Source organism: Pelophylax lessonae (genome assembly GCF_965119305.1).
Source record: "Pelophylax lessonae genome assembly, chromosome: 12".
NCBI classification, from domain to species: Eukaryota; Metazoa; Chordata; class Amphibia; order Anura; family Ranidae; genus Pelophylax; species Pelophylax lessonae.
In genome coordinates, this window is record NC_138779.1 from 150253330 (window position 1) to 150273343 (window position 20014).

Consider the following 20014-nt stretch of genomic DNA (forward strand, 5'->3'; position numbering starts at 1 on the left):
GCCCACATATGTAAACGGTGTTCAAACCACACATGTGAGGTATCGCCGTGATCGTTAGAGCAAGGGAAATAATTTGAGCCCTAGACCTCCTCTGTAACTCAAAGATGGCAACCTGTAGAAATTTTTAAATTGTCACCTATGGGGATTTTTAAGTACCAAAGTGTGTCACCATTCCGTGAGCGTGCGCAATTTTGAAACATGACATGTTGGGTATCTATTTACTCGGCGTAACATTATCTTTCACATTATGGAAAAAAATTGGGCTAACTTTACTGGTTTCTTATTTTTTAATTAAAAAAAGTGAATTTTTTCCAAAAAAATTGCGTTTGGAAGACCGCTACGCAAATACGGTGTGATAAAAAATATTGCAATAATCTCCATTTTATTCTCTAGGGTCTCTGCTAAAAAAAATATATAATGTTTGGGGGTTCTAAGCAGTTTTCTAGCAAAACAACTGATTTTAGCTTGTAAACACCAAATGTCAAAAATAGGCCTAGGCAAGTGGCTAGGATGCATGATGATGCTCCTTGGATGTTAGGCCCCTCTATATGGCTAGGCTGTGAAAAAGTCTCACACATGTGGTATTGCCATACTCAGGAGGAGTGGCAGAATGTATTTTGGGGTGTCATTTTTGCTGTGTACATGCTATGTGTTAGGAATATCCTATAAATTGACAACTTTGTGTAAAAAAAAAAAGTTTTCATTTTTTTCCCACATTTTCCAAAAACCTGTGGAAAAAAATGATATGTTCAAACGACCCATAATGCCTCATAGAATATACGTTGGAGTGTTTGCTTTCCAAAATGGGGTCATTTTGTGGACTTTTCCATTGTATTGGTGCTCTAGGGCCTTGAAAAGTGTGATAGGTAGTAAGAAAGTTTTATGTGTATTTATGCTCCTAGAACGCCTGAATGTGCTTCTTGAACGTGGAGTCTCTTTTTGTGGCCAGGCTGTGTAAAAGTCTCACACATGTGGTATCGCCATACTCGGAAGGAGTAGCAGAATGTATTTTTGGGTGTAATTTTTGCTGTGTACATGCTATGTGTTAGAAATAGCTTATAAATTGACAACTTTGTGGGAAAAAAAAGAAAAAAAAAATTTTTTCTTCATTTTCCCAAGAATTGTGGAAAAAAATTACAACTTCAAAAAACTCACCATGCCTCTTACTAAATACCTTGGACTGTCTACTTTACAAAAAGGGGTCATTTGGTCGGTATTTGTACTGTCCTGACATTTCAGGGCCTCAAGAATGGAGATAGGCCGTCAGTACATCTGGTGTGATCAATTTTCAGTAATTGGTACCATAGCTTCTAGACTCAATAACTTTCACACAGACTAAATAATATACACTAATTTGGGTTAATTTTACCAGAGACATGTAGCAGTATACATTTTGGCCCAAATGTATGAAGAAAAATTTATTTTTTGCAAAATTTCATAATTGAAACTAAAAAAAAGTGTTTTTTTTTCAAAATTTTTGCTCTTTTTTTGCATATATCACGAAAAAAAAAAAACCCCAGTTGTGATCAAATACCACCAAAAGAAAGCTCTATTTGTGTGAAAAAAATGATAAAAATTTTGTTTGGTTACAGTGTAGCATGACTGAGCAATTGTCATTCAAAGTGTGAGAGTGCTGAAAGCTGAAAATTGGTCTGGGCAGGAAGGGTGTCAAACTGCTCTGTATGGAAGTGGTTAAGGGACGTGACAGGGAGTATGTCCGATGCCTAACTACTTTAGGTGGTACTATAGGTGTCCCTCGTTCCCATCTAAAAGTTGGGAGGTATGCATCAATGTGTAATAAAAACATAAAGCAAACACATCAGAGGGACAGAGGTTACTTGAATGGGAAAATGACCCCAGGAAAACCTGAATTTCTGCTCTTCTGTGGGTGACCCAGCTATCCTCCTGACTAAGCCCTTCAGGGATTTACCCACTGACACCAATGATCTTTTCTAACTACCTGTAAGATGGCCTTCTCCAACTAATCTCAAGTGTTAAGGGGTCCTTTTCCCACTGACCACCAGTGTAATGGGTCTCATAAATTTTTAGTTGCTTGGCACACAGGCTATATGCCGTTGGGTTTGAGGTAATATATTTTATATACATACATAACACCCCCATACCCCATTGTGGGTTGAGTGGGCTTTCTAAGGTCCGGTATTTCTCCCCCCCCCATCCCCTTGGAATACATGTTATATATAACTGATTCATATAGGAATCATTTCTTTACTGGACCATAGAGTAATATAGCTTTATTGAAACTATATTTGACTTCACAAACAACAGCATCTTCATTTCTAAAAATATAATTATACATGTATACATAAATATTTATGTATAGATGCACAGAAAATTGCCATTATATGTGGCTTCCCACCGATATGGAGATGATTTATCTGTAAGTGGTATATCGGGATATACTTATATGTTTGATTATTTTGCCTCTCTGGGCAACGTTCTTAAAACATCCTGGGTGATTACAGATTTTAAGACTTGATCTTAATCATGGCATTTATATTAGGAGATTCTCTGGATGAGGAGATCAGGGCAGTATTTAATAAAGATACTAGCATAGAGGCAAGTTCAGATGATACATTAAAATCCCTATTTAGGGAACATAAAAAACTTATCTTACGCTCACTAAACAGAAAGTGGGATATATTATCCCTGGAATCTTATATCAGTCAGGGAATCATCCCACGAGGTCTTAGGGAGAGAGTTATCCCTGCTATACATCTACACACCGATAGATTCTTAGAGAAGTGGAAAACCCAATGTATCTCACACGGCATTGAAGTTATGAAACTCATCGTAGAAGAGGAAAAACTCCAACTTAAAAACCTGGAGGAGGAAATTAGTGAAACAAAAGAAAAACTGGAACACCTTAAATCCCTAGATGAGTTTGATAAGTTCAATGACCAACTTAAAAAAGAGATCGAAAAATCCCAAAAAAATCTTAAAAGTACAAAGCAGTCCAAATTCCAAAGAGATTTATCAGACTGGGCAAAGGGGGAAATTTTTGACCTAAGTGGACACAACAGGAGAAGTCGCTCAAGACGTAGAAGGAATACCAATAGAAGTAGGTCCAATAATAGATCAGGAGCCCTGGGAAGTGATGATGAGGAAGATAGATCGGTCCGTTTTTTAGGACAGGGAACCCTGGAAGAAGACGAATCACCCCCTCCATCAAGAGGGATATTGAAAACAAACAACCCTCCCCCCCCCAAAAAAAGGCGTAAAAGGAGGAGGAAATGTAGAAGCAGGATCACAACGGGAAACCAGGGCACGGACCAAAAGAAACTAGAGGTAAATAATCATGTGTCTGTTCAGCCCCTAGAAATAGAAGTTCCCACCCATGATGATTGTAAAGTGGTTAATCTATCTAATTTTCCGCTAAATAAATCACACATCCTGCTCCTACAGAAAGGTTTATCGTTTTCACCAACTGCAAAAATGGACCATTTTGATGTATATAAAGATATATGTCTATTCTTAAGAAAAGTCTATCTTTCCTCATTATTTTCCCAAGATAAAGACACAGTGGCTGATGCCCAGGAGTCGAGTGATCCCAGTGACAAAGAAGCATTGGAGATTCTTGAGTCCCTGCTTGATGAGAATATTGATGAACCGCTGGATGAGGAATTGATTTCTGGTGCATATCGGAGGAAATGTAAGCTCCTAATCAGGTCTACTATTATGCCTAAATTCACTACCAACAAATGGCTTAACACCTTTCTTATGCTTGTGGAAGAGGATTTAACCAAGATCGATTGGAGTCTCCCAGTTTCTGACAATCTCACTGCTGATGAGAGACAAGCTCTTGAAGAGCTGAAGAAAGCAGAGGGCATTGTCATAAAAAGGAGTGACAAAGGAGGCAATGTGGTGCTGATGTCTGAGACCAGCTATGAGGCCGAGGTCTCCAGGCTGCTCTCGGACAGCGGTACCTATAGGAAGTTGACTTTCAACCCCTTCCCACAATTGGCGGCTGAAATCCACATCAAATTGTCCCTGGCGTATGAGGCCAACCTAATCACCAAGTCCGAGAAGGAATATCTCGAAATTCCCAATTACAATATACCGACTTTTTATATTCTTCCGAAACTTCATAAAAATCTCTTGAATCCCCCGGGCCGCCCTATTGTTTCGGCAATCGGGGGACCCCTTGAAAAACTCGGTAGATATCTTGATTCATTCATTAAAGACTTGGTGATGGATCTGCCCTCATACGTCAGGGACACAGGTGATGTCCTACAGAAAATCAGTGATATTGAGGTCCCAAATGGAGCTCTACTGGTGGGAATAGATGTTGAATCATTATATACATCTATTCCCAATGAATGGGGAATATTAGCCGTTTATCACTTCCTTGAACAAAAATATTATAAATTTGGGGCCCAAAATGAATTCCTGATTGAAATCTTAGACTTTGCTTTAACTAACAACTTTTTTCAATTTCTCGGAAGTAATTTCCAGCAAATACAAGGGACTGCGATGGGAGCCCCGTGGGCCCCATCATACGCATGCCTCCACCTAGGCCTATGGGAGGAGGAAGCCATATACACTTCCTTGATGTACCTCAGCCATGTAAAAACATGGCTGAGGTACATTGATGATGTATTGGTTTTATGGACTGGCTCTAGGGGTGAATTGGATGAGTTCATGATTGAGCTCAACTCTAACCCTAGGAATATAAAACTTACATATATAGCAGATCCCCTTGAAATTTCCTTCCTTGATCTCAAAATCAAGATAAACCAAGGTTGTCTCTCTACTTCCACATTTCGAAAGGAAACTGCTGCAAACACGTTATTACGTGCAGACAGCTACCATCCTGGATCCCTTATTCGCGGAATTCCGGTAGGACAATTCATCAGGGTCAAACGGATTTGCTCTGACCCTGCTGAATACCACCGGGAAGCAGCAAAGCTCTACTCCAGGTTCCGTGAGAGAGGATACTCTCACAGAACCCTTAGACGTGCGAAAAAACTGGCAGGTAAACGTTCACGACAAGAAATCCTTAACCCCATTAAGAAACAAAAACCAAAACAGGATAATTGCCCTAGATTGATCACCAAATTTGGTGGGCAATGGAATGAAGTAAAAACCATTCTTGAAAATCATTGGCACATCCTTAGAAGAGCGGGGAAAATAGGAGAGATAGTAGGACCCAGGCCCTTGTTGGTGGCAAAACGAGCAAATAATCTAGGCGACCATTTGGTTCACTCAGAATTCCAAAAAAACACTAAACATTCTTGGCTTACAGATCTTCCTCCTCTTAAGGGAATGTTTCCCTGTGGCCATTGCGGCATTTGTAGGTTTGTGGAGAAAACTAATGTCTTCACAAACTCAGAAGGTACCAGAACCTACCTCATCCAGCGGTTCATCAATTGTGGAACTAGCAAGGTCCAAGGTCCTCTACTCTATTCAATGCCCATGCAATAAATTCTATGTGGGGAAAACAAAGCGTCAGCTCCGCATAAGAATCAACGAACACATCAAAAGCATTAGACTCAATGAAGACACCCCCCTTGCCATTCATTTTAAAGAACTACACAATAGTGACCCTAAAGGCCTAAAAGTAAAAGGTTTTTTCTCTCTTGATCTTTCACCCAGACGAGGTGACTATGACAGGATTCTCCTTCAAAGGGAGAAAGCCTGGATTTTTCGTCTCGGTACTCTTGTACCTAGAGGCCTTAACACCGAGTGTAGTCTGAAAATATTTCTGAATCAGTAACAACAATTTTGGAGTGGTTATACTTGGACATATGTACCAACCCTGTTATGTTCTTTTATTTAATAGATCACCAATATAACATATATTGCTATATACTATATGGGTTGTATATGTGTCCACACTATATATACTCCATGTATGGTGGTTTGGATATGGTATAAGAGTATCAGGGCTTTGTAAATATCCCTTGATTTTTGTTTAGGCAATAAAAGTGATAAGAAATGCCTCCCTAGATCATATTTGAATCCCTGATTTCTTAAATGCTCCTCTTTATCTATTTGTAAAAATGATAACTGGATTCCTCTGCTCTCTCCATCCACAGATTAATCCCTAATCACCTTGAATGTTGCTTATTTACAATCACATATGATAGTATTGATTTCGTTGTTATATATTCTGCTTGTAACAATCAATGTGCTTCTCTTTAGCGTTGATCTCTCCCGAGTCCACTAGGGGTCACTATTTAGGTGATAATACGTCAGCAGGGAGCCTGACTGCCTTTAACCAATGATCGCTGAGCTCCTAGTATTTAAAGACTGACGTAATGGACGCTAATTACGTCCTGAAGAAGCGTGCTGCGTCACGCGAAACGCGTCGACGTCATACACCACTACGCCTGCGGACTCCACCCTCCACCCTATCGAAAACTTTGACCGTGTACACAGCCCGAATACTCGATGCTCGATGCCCAGCCCTGATTGGTAGACGGATAAGCTCCCACGCTCTCTGGCGGACACTAAGGCTTGCCCCCCCCCAACGGACTCACCATGGCCGGACATACAATCGGACTGATTTCTGACGGACAGCACTAAGCGGACATCACACGGACTCAGACCATCCACACGGTCAGTAAACGGCTCTGTTCCTGTGACTACATATTTGCTTACATGCCTGTCTTGTTGATATCTATAGAGATGGAAGGCTGACTGAACGGTCGGAGACATACTAAGTGTGTCTATCAGCAAGCATAACCCTATACACCGGACTGCAATATCCACAGACCAGAGGACATTCAGCTACAGAGCGCTCTGACTGCTCAGACACATACACTGGTTGAATATTAGACCGGGTATGCAAATCAATGTTTAAAGTCATATGGTTGTCTGCCTGCTTCGCTTGCCAATCTGTCCGTTTAAGTCATATGTCCGTGCCGCTTCATATGGTGTCTACTGCTGTGTAATGTGTTTAAAGACTCATCTGGAAAGTGCAGCCATTCAATACATGTCCATTTGCCAGAGGGGGGTGTGGTAGAGCCATAAATTACCCTTGCATACCATGTGGGTGTGAGGATCCTGCACCGAACGGTCATATACGGAGACCTTTGATAACCACCAACTAAAACTCTTATATCAAGATTTTTACGGATATCCCCAACTGGATGTTTCTACTGGGGGTGGCTCTCTCCATATATGTTATGTTCACACTCCAGAGCGCTACAATTAATTTCATTTTTGTCATGAACATTTTTTGAATATTTTTTGAATTTTCAAGTGATCGCTGGATTTTTCAATGTGCAATTGGGGTGGTGGGTGGAGTCTGTAGCGTAGTGGGGCCATTTTTCACTAGACAGGACCTTTTGCAGTGTTTCATCTTTATGCTGATGGGTAATTTTATTATAACATTCTGTGCAATGTTGATGCTGTTGTTTACATTTTTATTCCATATATTTTTTCATTCAATAAAGCTTTATGTGATTTAATTTACCTCACCTTCGTTGTAGCCATACTTTGCAACTGCTTTTCTTTACCCCTTTTTTGTCTCATAAATTTTTAGTTGCTTGGCACACAGGCTATATGCCGTTGGGTTTGAGGTAATATATTTTATATACATACATAACACCCCCATACCCCATTGTGGGTTGAGTGGGCTTTCTAAGGTCCGGTATTTCTCCCCCCCCCATCCCCTTGGAATAATGGGACAATACACTCACTGATCGTTAGTGTAAGGTGGGTGGGGGTATATTCCACTGACCACCAATGTATGGGGGCCTTCTCCCACTGATCACCAGTGTCATGAGGTTCTTCTACTACTTGACACAAAAGTATGGAGCAATTTTGCACTGACCACCAATGTAATAAAACACTTTACCAATTGTTGTTTGAGTGAAGAAGCAGGTCACAGGCCTTTTCTTAGCATTCATGCATTTCTGTCAGGGGGCTCCCTAGTAGCACTCTGTTACTTCATCCCTTCAACCACACCCTGTGAAGATACCTGGCTGGGCCTAACTCATTCTGGTCTTCTATTGCTTAACACCAACCAGACCCTCTGACAACAGGCCCTGCTATAATCCCTGAGGGCACACGTACTGTAATTTCAGGGGACATTCCCAATGGTGACGGAAAATAAGGAAACATCCAGCCCTCAGTGCTTGCTGAATTTAAAAATTTACCAAATTAGGTATATCTTTATAGACCGTATACAAAGTCATCTGGCTGTATGGCAGCACTGGCTTGAAAGGTACAGTTAAGGTTGCATAGAGAACTATTTATAAAGTAAACTTCAGCATCTACATACAGTCATCCCTACAAATGTTGGCAGAGTTCTTGAACAGTTGCAAAAGGATAATTTCAGTGAGAGGGACATTTGGCTGAAAGGAGAGATAGATTTGTAACAGGACTTTACTGGAATAGCAAGGGGTATGCCATATTTCATAATCCCCCCCAGGAAGGGAACAACCACCAGGCTGCCCCCTGGAGGGGAAGCATCAAGACCAAAATGCAGGGTACATTACCCCTGGACAGAGACTAGCTCTTTCTATAAATCCGCCTGCCTTCCTCACACCTAAACCCCCAGTATACCCTACAGCTATCTGATAACAAAAATGTAAGAATGACTTGGAATCCCCCAGAAACAGAGTAAGTTAGTTGCCCCTAACATGCCCACTAGGATGAGCATACCAAATATAGGATCGCAGCAGTTTGTATTCTTACTTGAATATTGGTGTCCTCTGGGTATTTCTTACAGATCTGTGCAGCAATACAGCATAAAACAACCCTTACACTTTGGCTCTGTGAAGAAACTTCTAGTAATAAAGACCAGTCACTGTTGTGTCTCTTTGTATGCAGGGTGACTGGTTTTATATCTTTACCTTTTCATTTTCTGCAGTAAGCCTGTAGTGGAAGGAGCTACTAGGACCCTTCCACAGCTCTGCACCCTGTACAAGCTATATGCACCCCAGTAATGATGTCACCACACAAGGTAGGCACAAGGTAATATCTGGATGTTCAAGACATTTAGTATATTTATATGCTATGTGGCTATTGAAAAGTATATATGAATGAGATTTTTTCTGAATTAAAAGGGAAGCATGGCCAAAACGTTTTTGCCCATTCTTCCCTTGTGGGTCACAGGAGTGCACTTACTTGTACTCTCCTGTGACCCAAAATTAGCTAACAGTGGGCTAAAGCTCACTGTCAGCTGATGTCCCAGAGCTTCTCCAGGCCCTGGAAGGATCCTGATAATAATGTTGGGATCCACCCAGATGCCTGACCAGCAGCTGGCTTAGCTTCTCAGCATACCACTGAGAGCCTGAGCCAGCTGTTCCTGCCCCCTCTCCAGCCCTGTGCTGAAGGGGAAGAGCAGAGAGCAATGACTGTCAGTCACCGCTCTCTGCTCCGGGAAGACTGAGAACTGAGCGATCAGCAGTTATGTGATTGTTCAATTTTTGGGCTTAGAGACAGTGGGGGACAACTGAAGCATCAGACCAAGAGACCAAGAGAAAGAGATAGAGAGAGAGAGAGAAATAGAGATGAGCATAGATGTTTGTTTTTTTCATTCCTATACTTCTCTTTTAAACATTCTACTATTTTTGTTTTATATAATTTTGTGATGCATTGACACATGGGAATTAGCTAGCTTCTCTTATATCTTGACATTTAGAGGAGTGCATGCAGTTGGCAGTAGTAGAGGTCAAGCACAAAGTGCACTTCATTTTTAGTCTTATTCCCTGCTGGTGGAGTTTAACATATACTTGTATATACATTTGTTGTACTATGGGTAATAGACAATAAGAAATTAAACAAATAATTTAACCAATGCATTTTATTCACAGACTGATATGAAAGAATAGAGGAACATGGTCTCAGGACATAGATAATTACAGTAATGTAGGTAAACATAGCATTACATCAGACCACATAGACATTTTGCCATTGGGCTTGGAGTAGCAACATGGGTATTTGTTCCTCTTTGGTAAACAGCATAATTATGGTGGAAGCGCAGGAATGCAGGATGATGGAAATTGAAGTCTCTAGTACCATGTCTTCATACAGTCACTGGAATAAACAATTATGTTTAGGAGTAGCGTTCAGCGATCTTGGCTTGCACAACTTGCCACAGCTGGCCCAGCTTTACTTTGGCTTCCTCTACTTTGGGCCCAAGCTGCTCTTTAAGGTTCGCAATCACAGGTCCAAGCCTCTGTTTTAGGTTTTCAGCATGTTGGGCTAACTGGGCTTTGTATTCTTCTGCTTTAGGACCAGCGTTGGCTTTCACCTCTTCGAACTTCTCAATCAACTTTTGCCTGATTTCATCCTTGTATGGAGCAATGTTGGATCTCAAGGTATCAACCTCAGAACGAAGCTTTTCGCGGAGCCCCTCAAGCTGGGGTTGGGCTTTTTTGTAAAATCCCTCTAGATTCTCCTTGGTCTGCTTCTTCAGCTCATCCACCACTGGTGCAACATTCTCCCTGAATGACTTTACTTCAGCAGCCCAGTTTTTCTGAAAGGTTTCAACATAGGGACGGATCTTTTCTCTGAGGAGGGGGATATCCTTTTCCAGCTCTGCAGACACATCTTCCTTTACTTTATCCACATAGGGGTGAAGCTGTTTCCTCAAAGCCAGTGCATTAGCACTGAAGGCATCAAACTTCTCAGTGATTTTCAAACTAAATGGAAGAAAATATTTACAGTTAAAAATGTAAAAACACAGATGCGTACCTCAGACTTCTGATCTCTAATATAATACATGTATCAAAAAAAAAAAATCTCAGAATATTAGATAACCTTGATATTAGTTTTCATTGGTTCACTTCATTTGTAATAGCACAGAACAGTACAGGGGACCTTAGATCATTGTCTTCCAAAAGCATAATCTTTAATGTTTAAAAAGGAACCATATGTGAAAGTACGATACAAAAGTACAATAATAAAATACTAGCTTTTGGGTCATCTAAAACTCTTTCATACCTCTAAACTACTAAAACTAATACTATACTTCTACTATCCAAAACGTAGAAAGGTTTTTGCTTTACATACACCTTAAAGCAGAAGCTGGTCGTAGACCATCTTGCAGATGAGTAGGAGATGTGCCTTCTTGCAAAAGGGCCATTTTGCATCAGTACTCTGTGTAACAGCACTGCCGCTAGCTTGTTTCAATAATAAGTTTGGCACATGCCAATGTAAAGAATTATTTCCATTAAGCTTAGCTAAAGGAAAAATCAAAGACTGGCTGCAAAATGGTTTATTGAATGCTATTAAATCTTTGTGATCCTGTTCTTGATATTTGCCATTTCACAGCGACGGTCATTGAGACAAATGCATACGTTTTTCTTCTTGTTACTAAAAATCTGTGTTCAGTTAGCCTTATTCTGTTGTGTAGTTGTATAGCAGTTACATAGTAAGGTTGAAAAAAGACTTGTGTTTATCTACTTAAAAAAAAAAAAGACAAAAATGAAAAAATGAAAAACCTACATCCTCAAAACTGTAAATGCACATGCAGTGTGGTGCACTATTGAGTGCATCACATGGCTCCCTTTTTTCTTTTGCTTTGTACAGAATTCATTTGAAGTGTACAAAACGTACACTTCATTCATAGTAATGGACCGCTGCGCTGCCATACATTGCCATGAGATTCGGCACGGTGTGCTGTGATAGAATGCAGCATAGCTGACTTGCAGTGTGAATGGGACACAGTTGTGTGTCCTTTTGGTGACAGACATTTTACCATGCAGTAACACATCTGTCACTGCAATATGTGTGAATTCACCCTAAATAGCATGATCCAATTTGCTTATACCATGTTTTTTGTGCAAATATTTACAGCCAGTTATAGTTTGTGCATTTAGAAATAATTCAGCTTTTTTATTTATAAAGAAACCTACTGAGCTAGCTAAAACTAACTCTTGTGGAAGTCTATTTTACAATTTTCATAGCTTGCTGTACAGAAGCCTTTCTGGTGATGACATTTGGCAATTTATAGTTATTAGTAAACCACTTACTCAAGCTGTTTTGAAATTTCATAAGATTCTGCCTGTGCCACAGCCTCCCTGCCAATGTCCCGTATCTTGTGTAGGTAGCCCTCAATCACCTCCCGGACTTGCTGGACGGGTGTCTGGGGTTCCTCATGCTGCCAAGGGAAGCTAGCTTGGGTTCCTAAGGATAAAAAAAGACATGGTTTCAACCAAAGTGTCTACAAAGAGAATAGACATCTATACTGCAGAGAACAAAGTTCTTTATGATTTGTTAGTGCTTGCATATGCACCGTTTTTCGCAGTATCGTGTGTAAAGAATCCAAAAGTTTAATTAACAAAATACAGGCATACCCCACTTTTAAGTACACCATGGGACCAGAGCATGTATGTAAAACGAAAATGTACTTTAAGTGAAGCAATATCCTTTTTCCACTTCTCAATGCATGTAAATACACTAACTCTATGGGAAATCTTGGTCAGCTTGACATGGCATTGCTCCCAAACCATAAGTGACAAGGACACCAAGCTTGGGGAACATGTTAAGGGGATCCAGGACTATGACATGGTAGATTACCTAGGCAAGCTGGCTGGCCACAAATAGGATATGTTGTAGTCCTGGGTCCCCTCTCGGTGCTCCCTAAGTTTAGTATCCCTGTCACTTACGGTTTGGGAGCAGTGCCATGTCAAGCTGACCAAGATTTCCTATAGACGCCAATGTTAAAAACCGGGAGTAGTGCCGTGCCAAGCTGACCAGGCTGTGTCCGTACTCGCGAGTGTACGTAAAGTGAGTGTACTGCCTGTATGATATTATTGCAGATTACTGGTCCTTAGTTGTGGTGACTTTCTTTATCACATTTTATTTAGTTTTATTTACCTAGTAAACTTGCTGTTAACACACTTCACCTCCTAAGATGACAGCCAAACTGAGCAATGTTGTCACCCTAGGAAAGGAAGTGTCTTAGGACTACATAACACTTCCCTCTCTTCTCTAAAACATGGGTATGATGTTTTGTAGTCCTAAAAGGTAGCAGAGAAAAATGCTAACTGAAAACAGGATAGAGGCAGAGAACACATCAAGTCATCAGCTCATAAAATGTATGGCTAAATGAACAGCTAATTATTTTTCACATGTCAAACAGATACTGTATAACAAAAGCTTTTAATCATATATTTAACAGAATAAAGGGGGCAAAAAGGATACATTTACTGTTAAGCTGGCCATACATTATACCATTTTCATATTCAATTTCTTTTAGATTTACCTTGACCTATGAAGTGCAAGGTTTGACCTCATATTATATGGTTTTGGTAAATCTAAGGGAAAATTGTATAATGTATAGCCTTAGAGTTTACATACATATTAAGATACATTATGCATACCTGTCTATTAAATACAACACTCAATATAGAACAGTTAGGAAGGATGGACAGAAAAACATTCTATATATAATAAAAATGACAGTGCCACACTTTATGCAGATCTACCCACCTGCAAGGAACACTAGAGCGATGGTTAGGACCAAACTTTTCATATTTGCAGTTTACCTCAACCTGTAATAAAAAGAAATATTGAGAACTACATAACCATCTTGGGTAAAGTTTGTTGTGTAGCTCTGTGCCTCAATGGCTGCAAATTTGCCTCTAGTTAATTGGTATATAAAAAAAAAAAAAAAAAAATGCTCAATAGGGTCTATTTATATCACACAAGATATGCTAGATACCAGTTGGGGTGTGCAAATTACCTTGAAAACCATTTTAAACCCCTAATATATACACACAGATTTGAACAGTCATATCAATTTTGAGGAATGCCTGCCAGAATTCCTAAACAGCATTATTATCAGGAGACATGCAGATATTCAGGAGAATACAAAAGGATGGTGTCACAATTCATTCCTTAATTTTGTGCCAAAACACAACTGCAGAAAAGTTTACAAACCCAAAATTGTACAAACACGCTAAAACAACCTGTATACTTCATGAAAGGTAAATTCATTAATAATTTAATTATGAACATACTCCAACAAATACCAGAGTGCTGGACACTATTTTCTCCTATTTACTACAGAAAACCAAACACTTACAGAAGCCCTCTTTCTATCGCCTATCATATCCATATTAGAGCATAATGGTTCTTACCTGCTTTCCTTTGTTGGTTAGCTGCTAATGGAATCAGTATGAAGCAGAGTGTGAATTTTATAGCCCTGCATACACTGCTTTATCAGCTAAGATACGCTGGGTCTGCAGTTTAACATGTGGAACCTGGGGAGCAAAGTTCAAGATGATGAGCTAGGAAAATTTAAAGATATGCTGTCTCATTCCCCACTCTGGACTTATATATGTCATGTATATAATAACTGGCTAGGTACAGATGTCTTATTCTAATTCTGAATATAGCCTTTATACCAAATAAGTGCTTAGGCAGTCAGTATTGTTATCATTATTATTTGAGAAAAAAAAGTACATTCTGCCAACATCATATTTTTTATGCTGACCACCTGCGCCAGGGTTTTTCTATCTCCAGGTTGTCGGAAAATTCTTGAAATTAAGAAATCCATTAACTGTTTGCAGAATCCCTTTCAAGGGATTACTATTGCCTCATGGAACAGTTCGGGTCAGTACAGTTTGGAAGGGTTAGAATGGTCCGGCCTATTCAGGTGAGCGTTTCCACTGCAAGTCAGACCGCCAGGAGCCATGTGGGATTTACACCAAACGTGGTGTTTGTTTTGTGCTTTCGTTTGACGTGAGCATTGAAGTTTTCCTGCCCACCAATCAGTGGAATGTATCGTGTGACGCTAGTAGCTCCACCCTAACCGTACCGTACCATTTACTATGGCCCTACATCTGAAGGAGGACCAGGAATGGTGCGGTTTGGTTCAGTTGTATGGGCCACTTTCATAATGGAAACACTCAAAATAGCGTACCGAACCGAACCGACCTGAACCGATCCGCTCAGTGGAAACGAGGCATATTATTATCATTATTATACAAGATTTACTTGATATCTTTGTAGCACTGTCCTCATAAAGCTTGCTATGTGTTGACTTCTTGGGCCTCCTCTGATTACCTGCAGACAGTCACTTAGGGACAATTCACACATTCATCCTTACTCCCAATGGCTCGTTACTCAATAAACAGTCCAGGTATTTTGGATTTTTGTGTTTATTGTGGAACTTGGATGGGAGAAGGGAATAGTGGGATATTCCAACTTGAACTATTTACAGTTGATAAGGACAACTCTAACTTGGCCTCACCAGGATATTTGTGGGAGCAGTCACACTACTTTAACCTTGCTGTATGGAAAGGGTTAAGTCTCCTTGCTCTCTCTCCAGCAACAGACTTGATGAAATACATCATCTTCAGGAAACTCTCTAGCATCCCCTTTACTGACACTCATTCACTGACTCTTCTAGCTGAAGGGATGGCCCCACTCAGGACAGGCCCCTTGACACAGATCTGTACTCACTGTATGCAGAATTATATCCTTTCCAGTGTCTCCCTTCCAGTGAGCTCTGCAGGACTTCTGGGTTCAGTTCCTCTCTACTCTTCTGGCCCTCAGGTCAACAACCCAAGGAAGCATGGCAACCTCTACAGAGGACGAGGCAGCCGCCCTGCTCTTCCAGGACTCCGCTCTCCACTCAAAAGACCCTGAGCACATATGCTCTTGGCATTTATACAGTATCCCAGTATGCACCGAGGTACTTTCTTCTGCCAACCACCAGGGCTGTACTAAATGCATTTGTCAGTTTTCTTCCCACTGTCCAATATGCCTCCCTATTGGACCAGTGTGAAACACTTCAGACAAACTGAGCTGCACCTGAGCACAATGAGCAGACCTCACTAGCAGATCCTGCTCTCTGGTAGGCAGAGAACAATATAGATTTACCTGTCAATCCTTCTGGTAAACAGAAAAGATACAAAACTATTTACAACTTTTATTACATGCATTATATTTTTTGGTTCTTTTTTGTTATGGTTATATGCTAGGGGATTCCATGATTCTGATGCACAAAACATATTAGAGCAGGGATGTGAAATTAGTGTTGTGTGTAAGCAGCCCCTCATCCAATTTAAACTTAAAGTACATTTTTTTGTCTTGTTTTGAAATGTGTGGACAGGAATTAGCCCCCCTGTCAAGTTTTTAATGATGCGTCCTCATTGGGGAGATTGGCTTATTGTTTAATTGATGACTACTGTCACTGAGACAGACCATAAGGGGACTTCCAAAATGTTGCCCTCTGAAAAGGTAAGGGGAAATATTGTAATGCAGACACCTGTTTCAGGGACAACTAAGTAGAGAATTGCCTTCACTTGGGGAGATTTCCTCTAGTAAGTGATATTTCCCAAATGGTACAAAGCAGCCAACATTAGACTGGCAGGAGATATACCCCTTTTCTACTCTATCCAAAATAGAAATAAAGTTTCAAACTATACAGTAAAAACACTTTAACCACTTCCCGACCACCCGCTGCCTTTTTACTGGGCAGGGTGGCTCTCCTGCGCAAACCGACGTAGACCTATGTCGGTCGTGCGCAGGAAGCTAAGGGGCGAGCGCGCACCGCCGTCGGTTCGCTCCCGCCCCCACTCGGCAGTGGGGAAGCCGATACACGGGACAGGTGGCTCCTATTGCACCCGCGATCGTTCCCTGCTGAGAGAGAAGGACGGGCAGCTGTTGTAAACACAGCTGACCGTTCTTCTCCCTGAAATGATCACAGAGCTCATGTGATCCTTCTATATAGGATCACATGTCTCTATGGTCATTTCAGAAGCCATGCCCACCCACAGTTTGAATCACTCATCTAGGCTCACATTTAACCCCTTGATCACCCACAGGGTTAACCCCTTCCCTGCCAATGGCATTATTACAGTAACAGTGCATATTTTTAGCACTGATTACTGTAGTAATGTCACTGGTACCCCCAAAAGTGTCAAAAATGTCAGTTAGGGGTGCAATCTGTCCGCTGCAATGTCGCAGTCCCGCAAAAAATCCCAGATTGCGACCGTTACTAGTAAAAAAAAAAAACAATAAAAATGACATAAATCTTTCCTGTAGTTAGTAGACGCGATAACTTTTGCGCAAACTAATCAAAATACACTTATTGCGATTTTTTTTAACAAAAAATATGTAGCATTAAACAAATTGCCCTGAAATGTTAAAAAATTTAGATTTTAAATTTTTTTTTTTTTGAGAATGTCATATAGCAGAATGTGAAAAATATGTATTTTTTTTTTTCAAAATTGTCGCTTTTTTTTGTTTATAGCGCAAAAAATAAAAATCGCACAGATGATCAAATACCACCAAAAGAAAGCTCTATTTATGGAAAAAAAAGGACATCAATTTTCTTTGGGTACAGCATCGCACGACCGCGCAGTTGTCCCTTAAAATAATGCAGTGCCGAATCCCAAAATAGGGCTTGGTCAGGAAGGGGGAAAATCCTTCTGGTCTTAAAGTGGTTAAATTGAATGCGGCCCCAGCTGTCCCCAATTGATACAAGATACACTTCTTTACATAAATTGACATCTAAATATGTCAAAAAATATTTAAGGACCCCTTTTCTATGATAAAATGTTGTAAATTGCAGTCATTAATATAATGGTAAGTAATAAAGAGCTGCAATAACAGTTTTACAAAATCAAATATGCCCCAGAGGGTCACTCTGTTAAAGTAGAGGCTAAACTATAGAACTCAGTAGTGGTGTGAAGGTCAGCAAGAGGAATTACTGAGCACTGCAGGGAACCAGGGAGATTGCCAATCCTGGAAGTGTTGAATTCTCAGAAGTCTTTAGCTGGGGATTTCTTTTGCACAGTGTAGCATGCAGCATTGCAGGCAGCTGGAAGGGAAAGTATTCACTCTTTCTTGTTTTACCGGCAGACCATTTACGATATATTTTTGTACTGACTGGGTCACTTTATGTAAGTGGGACCCTCAGTAGACATAATGTGGCCCTATAAAAATGAATTGCACTGATTTTGGTGCACTGTTTTATGCAAGTTTGACATTCCTGTATTAACCCTTTCGCTGCCAGGCCCCTGTTCTCCACTTTTAAACTTAGCTGGCCAGGCCATTTTTGCATTTTTTTCACAAATATTTGTACATTTTTAATTGCACCTTTTTGCAAAATGGTATAAACTGTAAATAACCAAATTTCTTTCAGCTTTCAGAGTTTTTAAAGATCCCCCCAAACTATAAATTTTCTGAAAGCAAAGGGCCAGTAGAATAAATGGAATGTGCTACTGATTTTTAAGGCCCCACGATATTTGCGCAAATGTTTGCCAAAACAATATTTTTGCTAAAAATGCACTAAAATCATTATTAGCAGATACAAACACAGCACGTTTTACATAATCCCTGCTAAGTTCCTTCTAAACATAAAAGCTAAACCAGTATTGAGTTAATAAATAACAAATATTTGTACATTTTAAATTGCGCCTTTTTGAGAAATAGTGAAAATCGGACGTACGCAAAAATTTCTCTAGAAATCTGGAGGTTTTCCTTTTTTACTTTTTTAGAGTTTATAAAAGACCCCCCAAACCATATATTTTCTGAAACACGGCCAGTAGAATAAAAAGAAGGTGCTACTGATTTTTAAGGCACCACAATATACGAATGACAGCCTATTTGCTATTAATCTGCTAAAAATTTAAGGTCATTAAAAGTTTTAAGGTCATTAGAGTTCCACCCTAAAAATGAACTTTACATCATCAGTTACAGTAAAAAATCCTTAAAAAGAATTGGATAATTAATATTTTTTTTTGTTTCACTTACCTTGTTTTTAATGAAAATTAACTTACCTTTCTTCCTCTTCCTCCTTATGCAGCCGCAGCCCCCGACGTCACTTCCTCCTTTGCATTGCGTCCTGGGAGATGAGCGACATCAATCCCAGGATGCAATGCAAATGGCCGGCTGCTACTCTGATTGCCGATCGCAATCTACAGCTCATGCGCAAGATTGCGATCGGCATTCTGGGTAGCCAGGAACCAGGAAGAGGGACACAGCGGGGGACACAGTGCCTTCAGATGCCCACATCGGAGATGGCCGCGCTCTGCAATCAATTTTAAGGGTAAGAATTTATCTTTATTCAATTACTGTACTGTAGTGTAATTGGCTATAGCTTAGGATTAGGGGGTATTTTTATGTAAAAAAGGTTTTTGTGGCCGGAACTCCGCTATAATAATTATCAAAATTGGTCTGTGGTTTTGTGGTAGGGTATGGTCTTTTTTTAAGTTTAGGGATAAGGGTCATATTTACTAGAAGCACTTTATCTGGAAATTAACCTCCTTTGAGGATATTGTTATATAATTCAGTACGTTTTAGAGATAGAAGAGCTCCAATTTGTTTATAGTAGAATGATGTGAAGCCATCTGGGCTGGGTGCGGAGCCTCTTTTAAAAGATTTAATGTTTTGTGTAATCTCTTCTGATGTGCATGGGGCATTTCATTTTTCTAATTGGGCAGATGTTAATGTGGGGAAATTGATTTTTTCTAACCATGAGTGTTCATTGGGAGATCTATTAGAGGGGGTTTTTGCAAGGAGTCTGAATAGAACTTCTGAAAAATGGAAATTACATCTTTGGGGTTAGATGTAATCTGATCTGTGCCATTTCTAAGTTTGTAGATGTGTGGGGGCTTAATTAATTGATTCAGTTTTCTAGCAAACATTGTAGAGTATGAGTTGCCAGAAAGAAAGAATTTTGCTTTGGACCATCTAAGATCTTTTTCTGCCTTGTATGAAAGGAGGGAGTCTAAAGCCTCGTACACACGCAACGAATTTCCGTCGACTGGTCGTCCGTCTTTTGTCCAGAGTGGTGTCTGTTGGTTGGAATGTGCTCTAGACTGCACACAAATTTTCGCGCACGACAGAATTCTACTTCAGAAGTGATGTCATGTGTTGGATTGCATTTTTTGTGTTCTTTCATCTCTGAGCATACCTAGTCTTGCTCATAAGATTTTTCCCCATCGAAATCTGTACTAATGAGACAAAAATTGGACGTGTTTTCACGGCCGACAAAAATTATATAGCCTGCACGCCAGGATTTTTTCGGCCGAAAAGTCGGAGTCGGTTGTCGGAAGCACCATACTAACAAGCCGAAAAT

At 40.2% G+C, this 20014-nt stretch overlaps 1 protein-coding gene across 1 annotated transcript; it reads right to left on the minus strand.

Moving 5' to 3' along the window:
- Positions 1-9759: 9759 nt before the first annotated feature.
- Positions 9760-13520, minus strand: LOC309567759 (uncharacterized protein). The gene is made up of 3 exons (XM_082273205.1): positions 13411-13520; positions 11949-12102; positions 9760-10616 (listed from the first exon to the last, which is right to left on the minus strand). Exons 1-3 carry the CDS (start codon positions 13451-13453, stop codon positions 10028-10030), a joined length of 786 nt encoding a protein of 261 aa, XP_082129331.1. The 5' UTR covers positions 13454-13520; the 3' UTR covers positions 9760-10027.
- Between the last annotated feature and the right edge of the window lie 6494 nt (positions 13521-20014).

What these genes read in the sequence shown, in the direction of transcription:
- LOC309567759 (XM_082273205.1), bottom strand. Translation starts at nt 13,453, where the DNA reads ATGAAAAGTTTGGTCCTAACCATCGCTCTAGTGTTCCTTGCAG. An exon ending in CGCTCTAGTGTTCCTTGCAG is followed by an intron (nt 12,103 to 13,410) that starts GTGGGTAGATCT and finishes TTTTATCCTTAG; the next exon opens with GAACCCAAGCTAGCTTCCCT. An exon ending in GAAATTTCAAAACAGCTTGA is followed by an intron (nt 10,617 to 11,948) that starts GTAAGTGGTTTA and finishes TCTTCCATTTAG; the next exon opens with TTTGAAAATCACTGAGAAGT.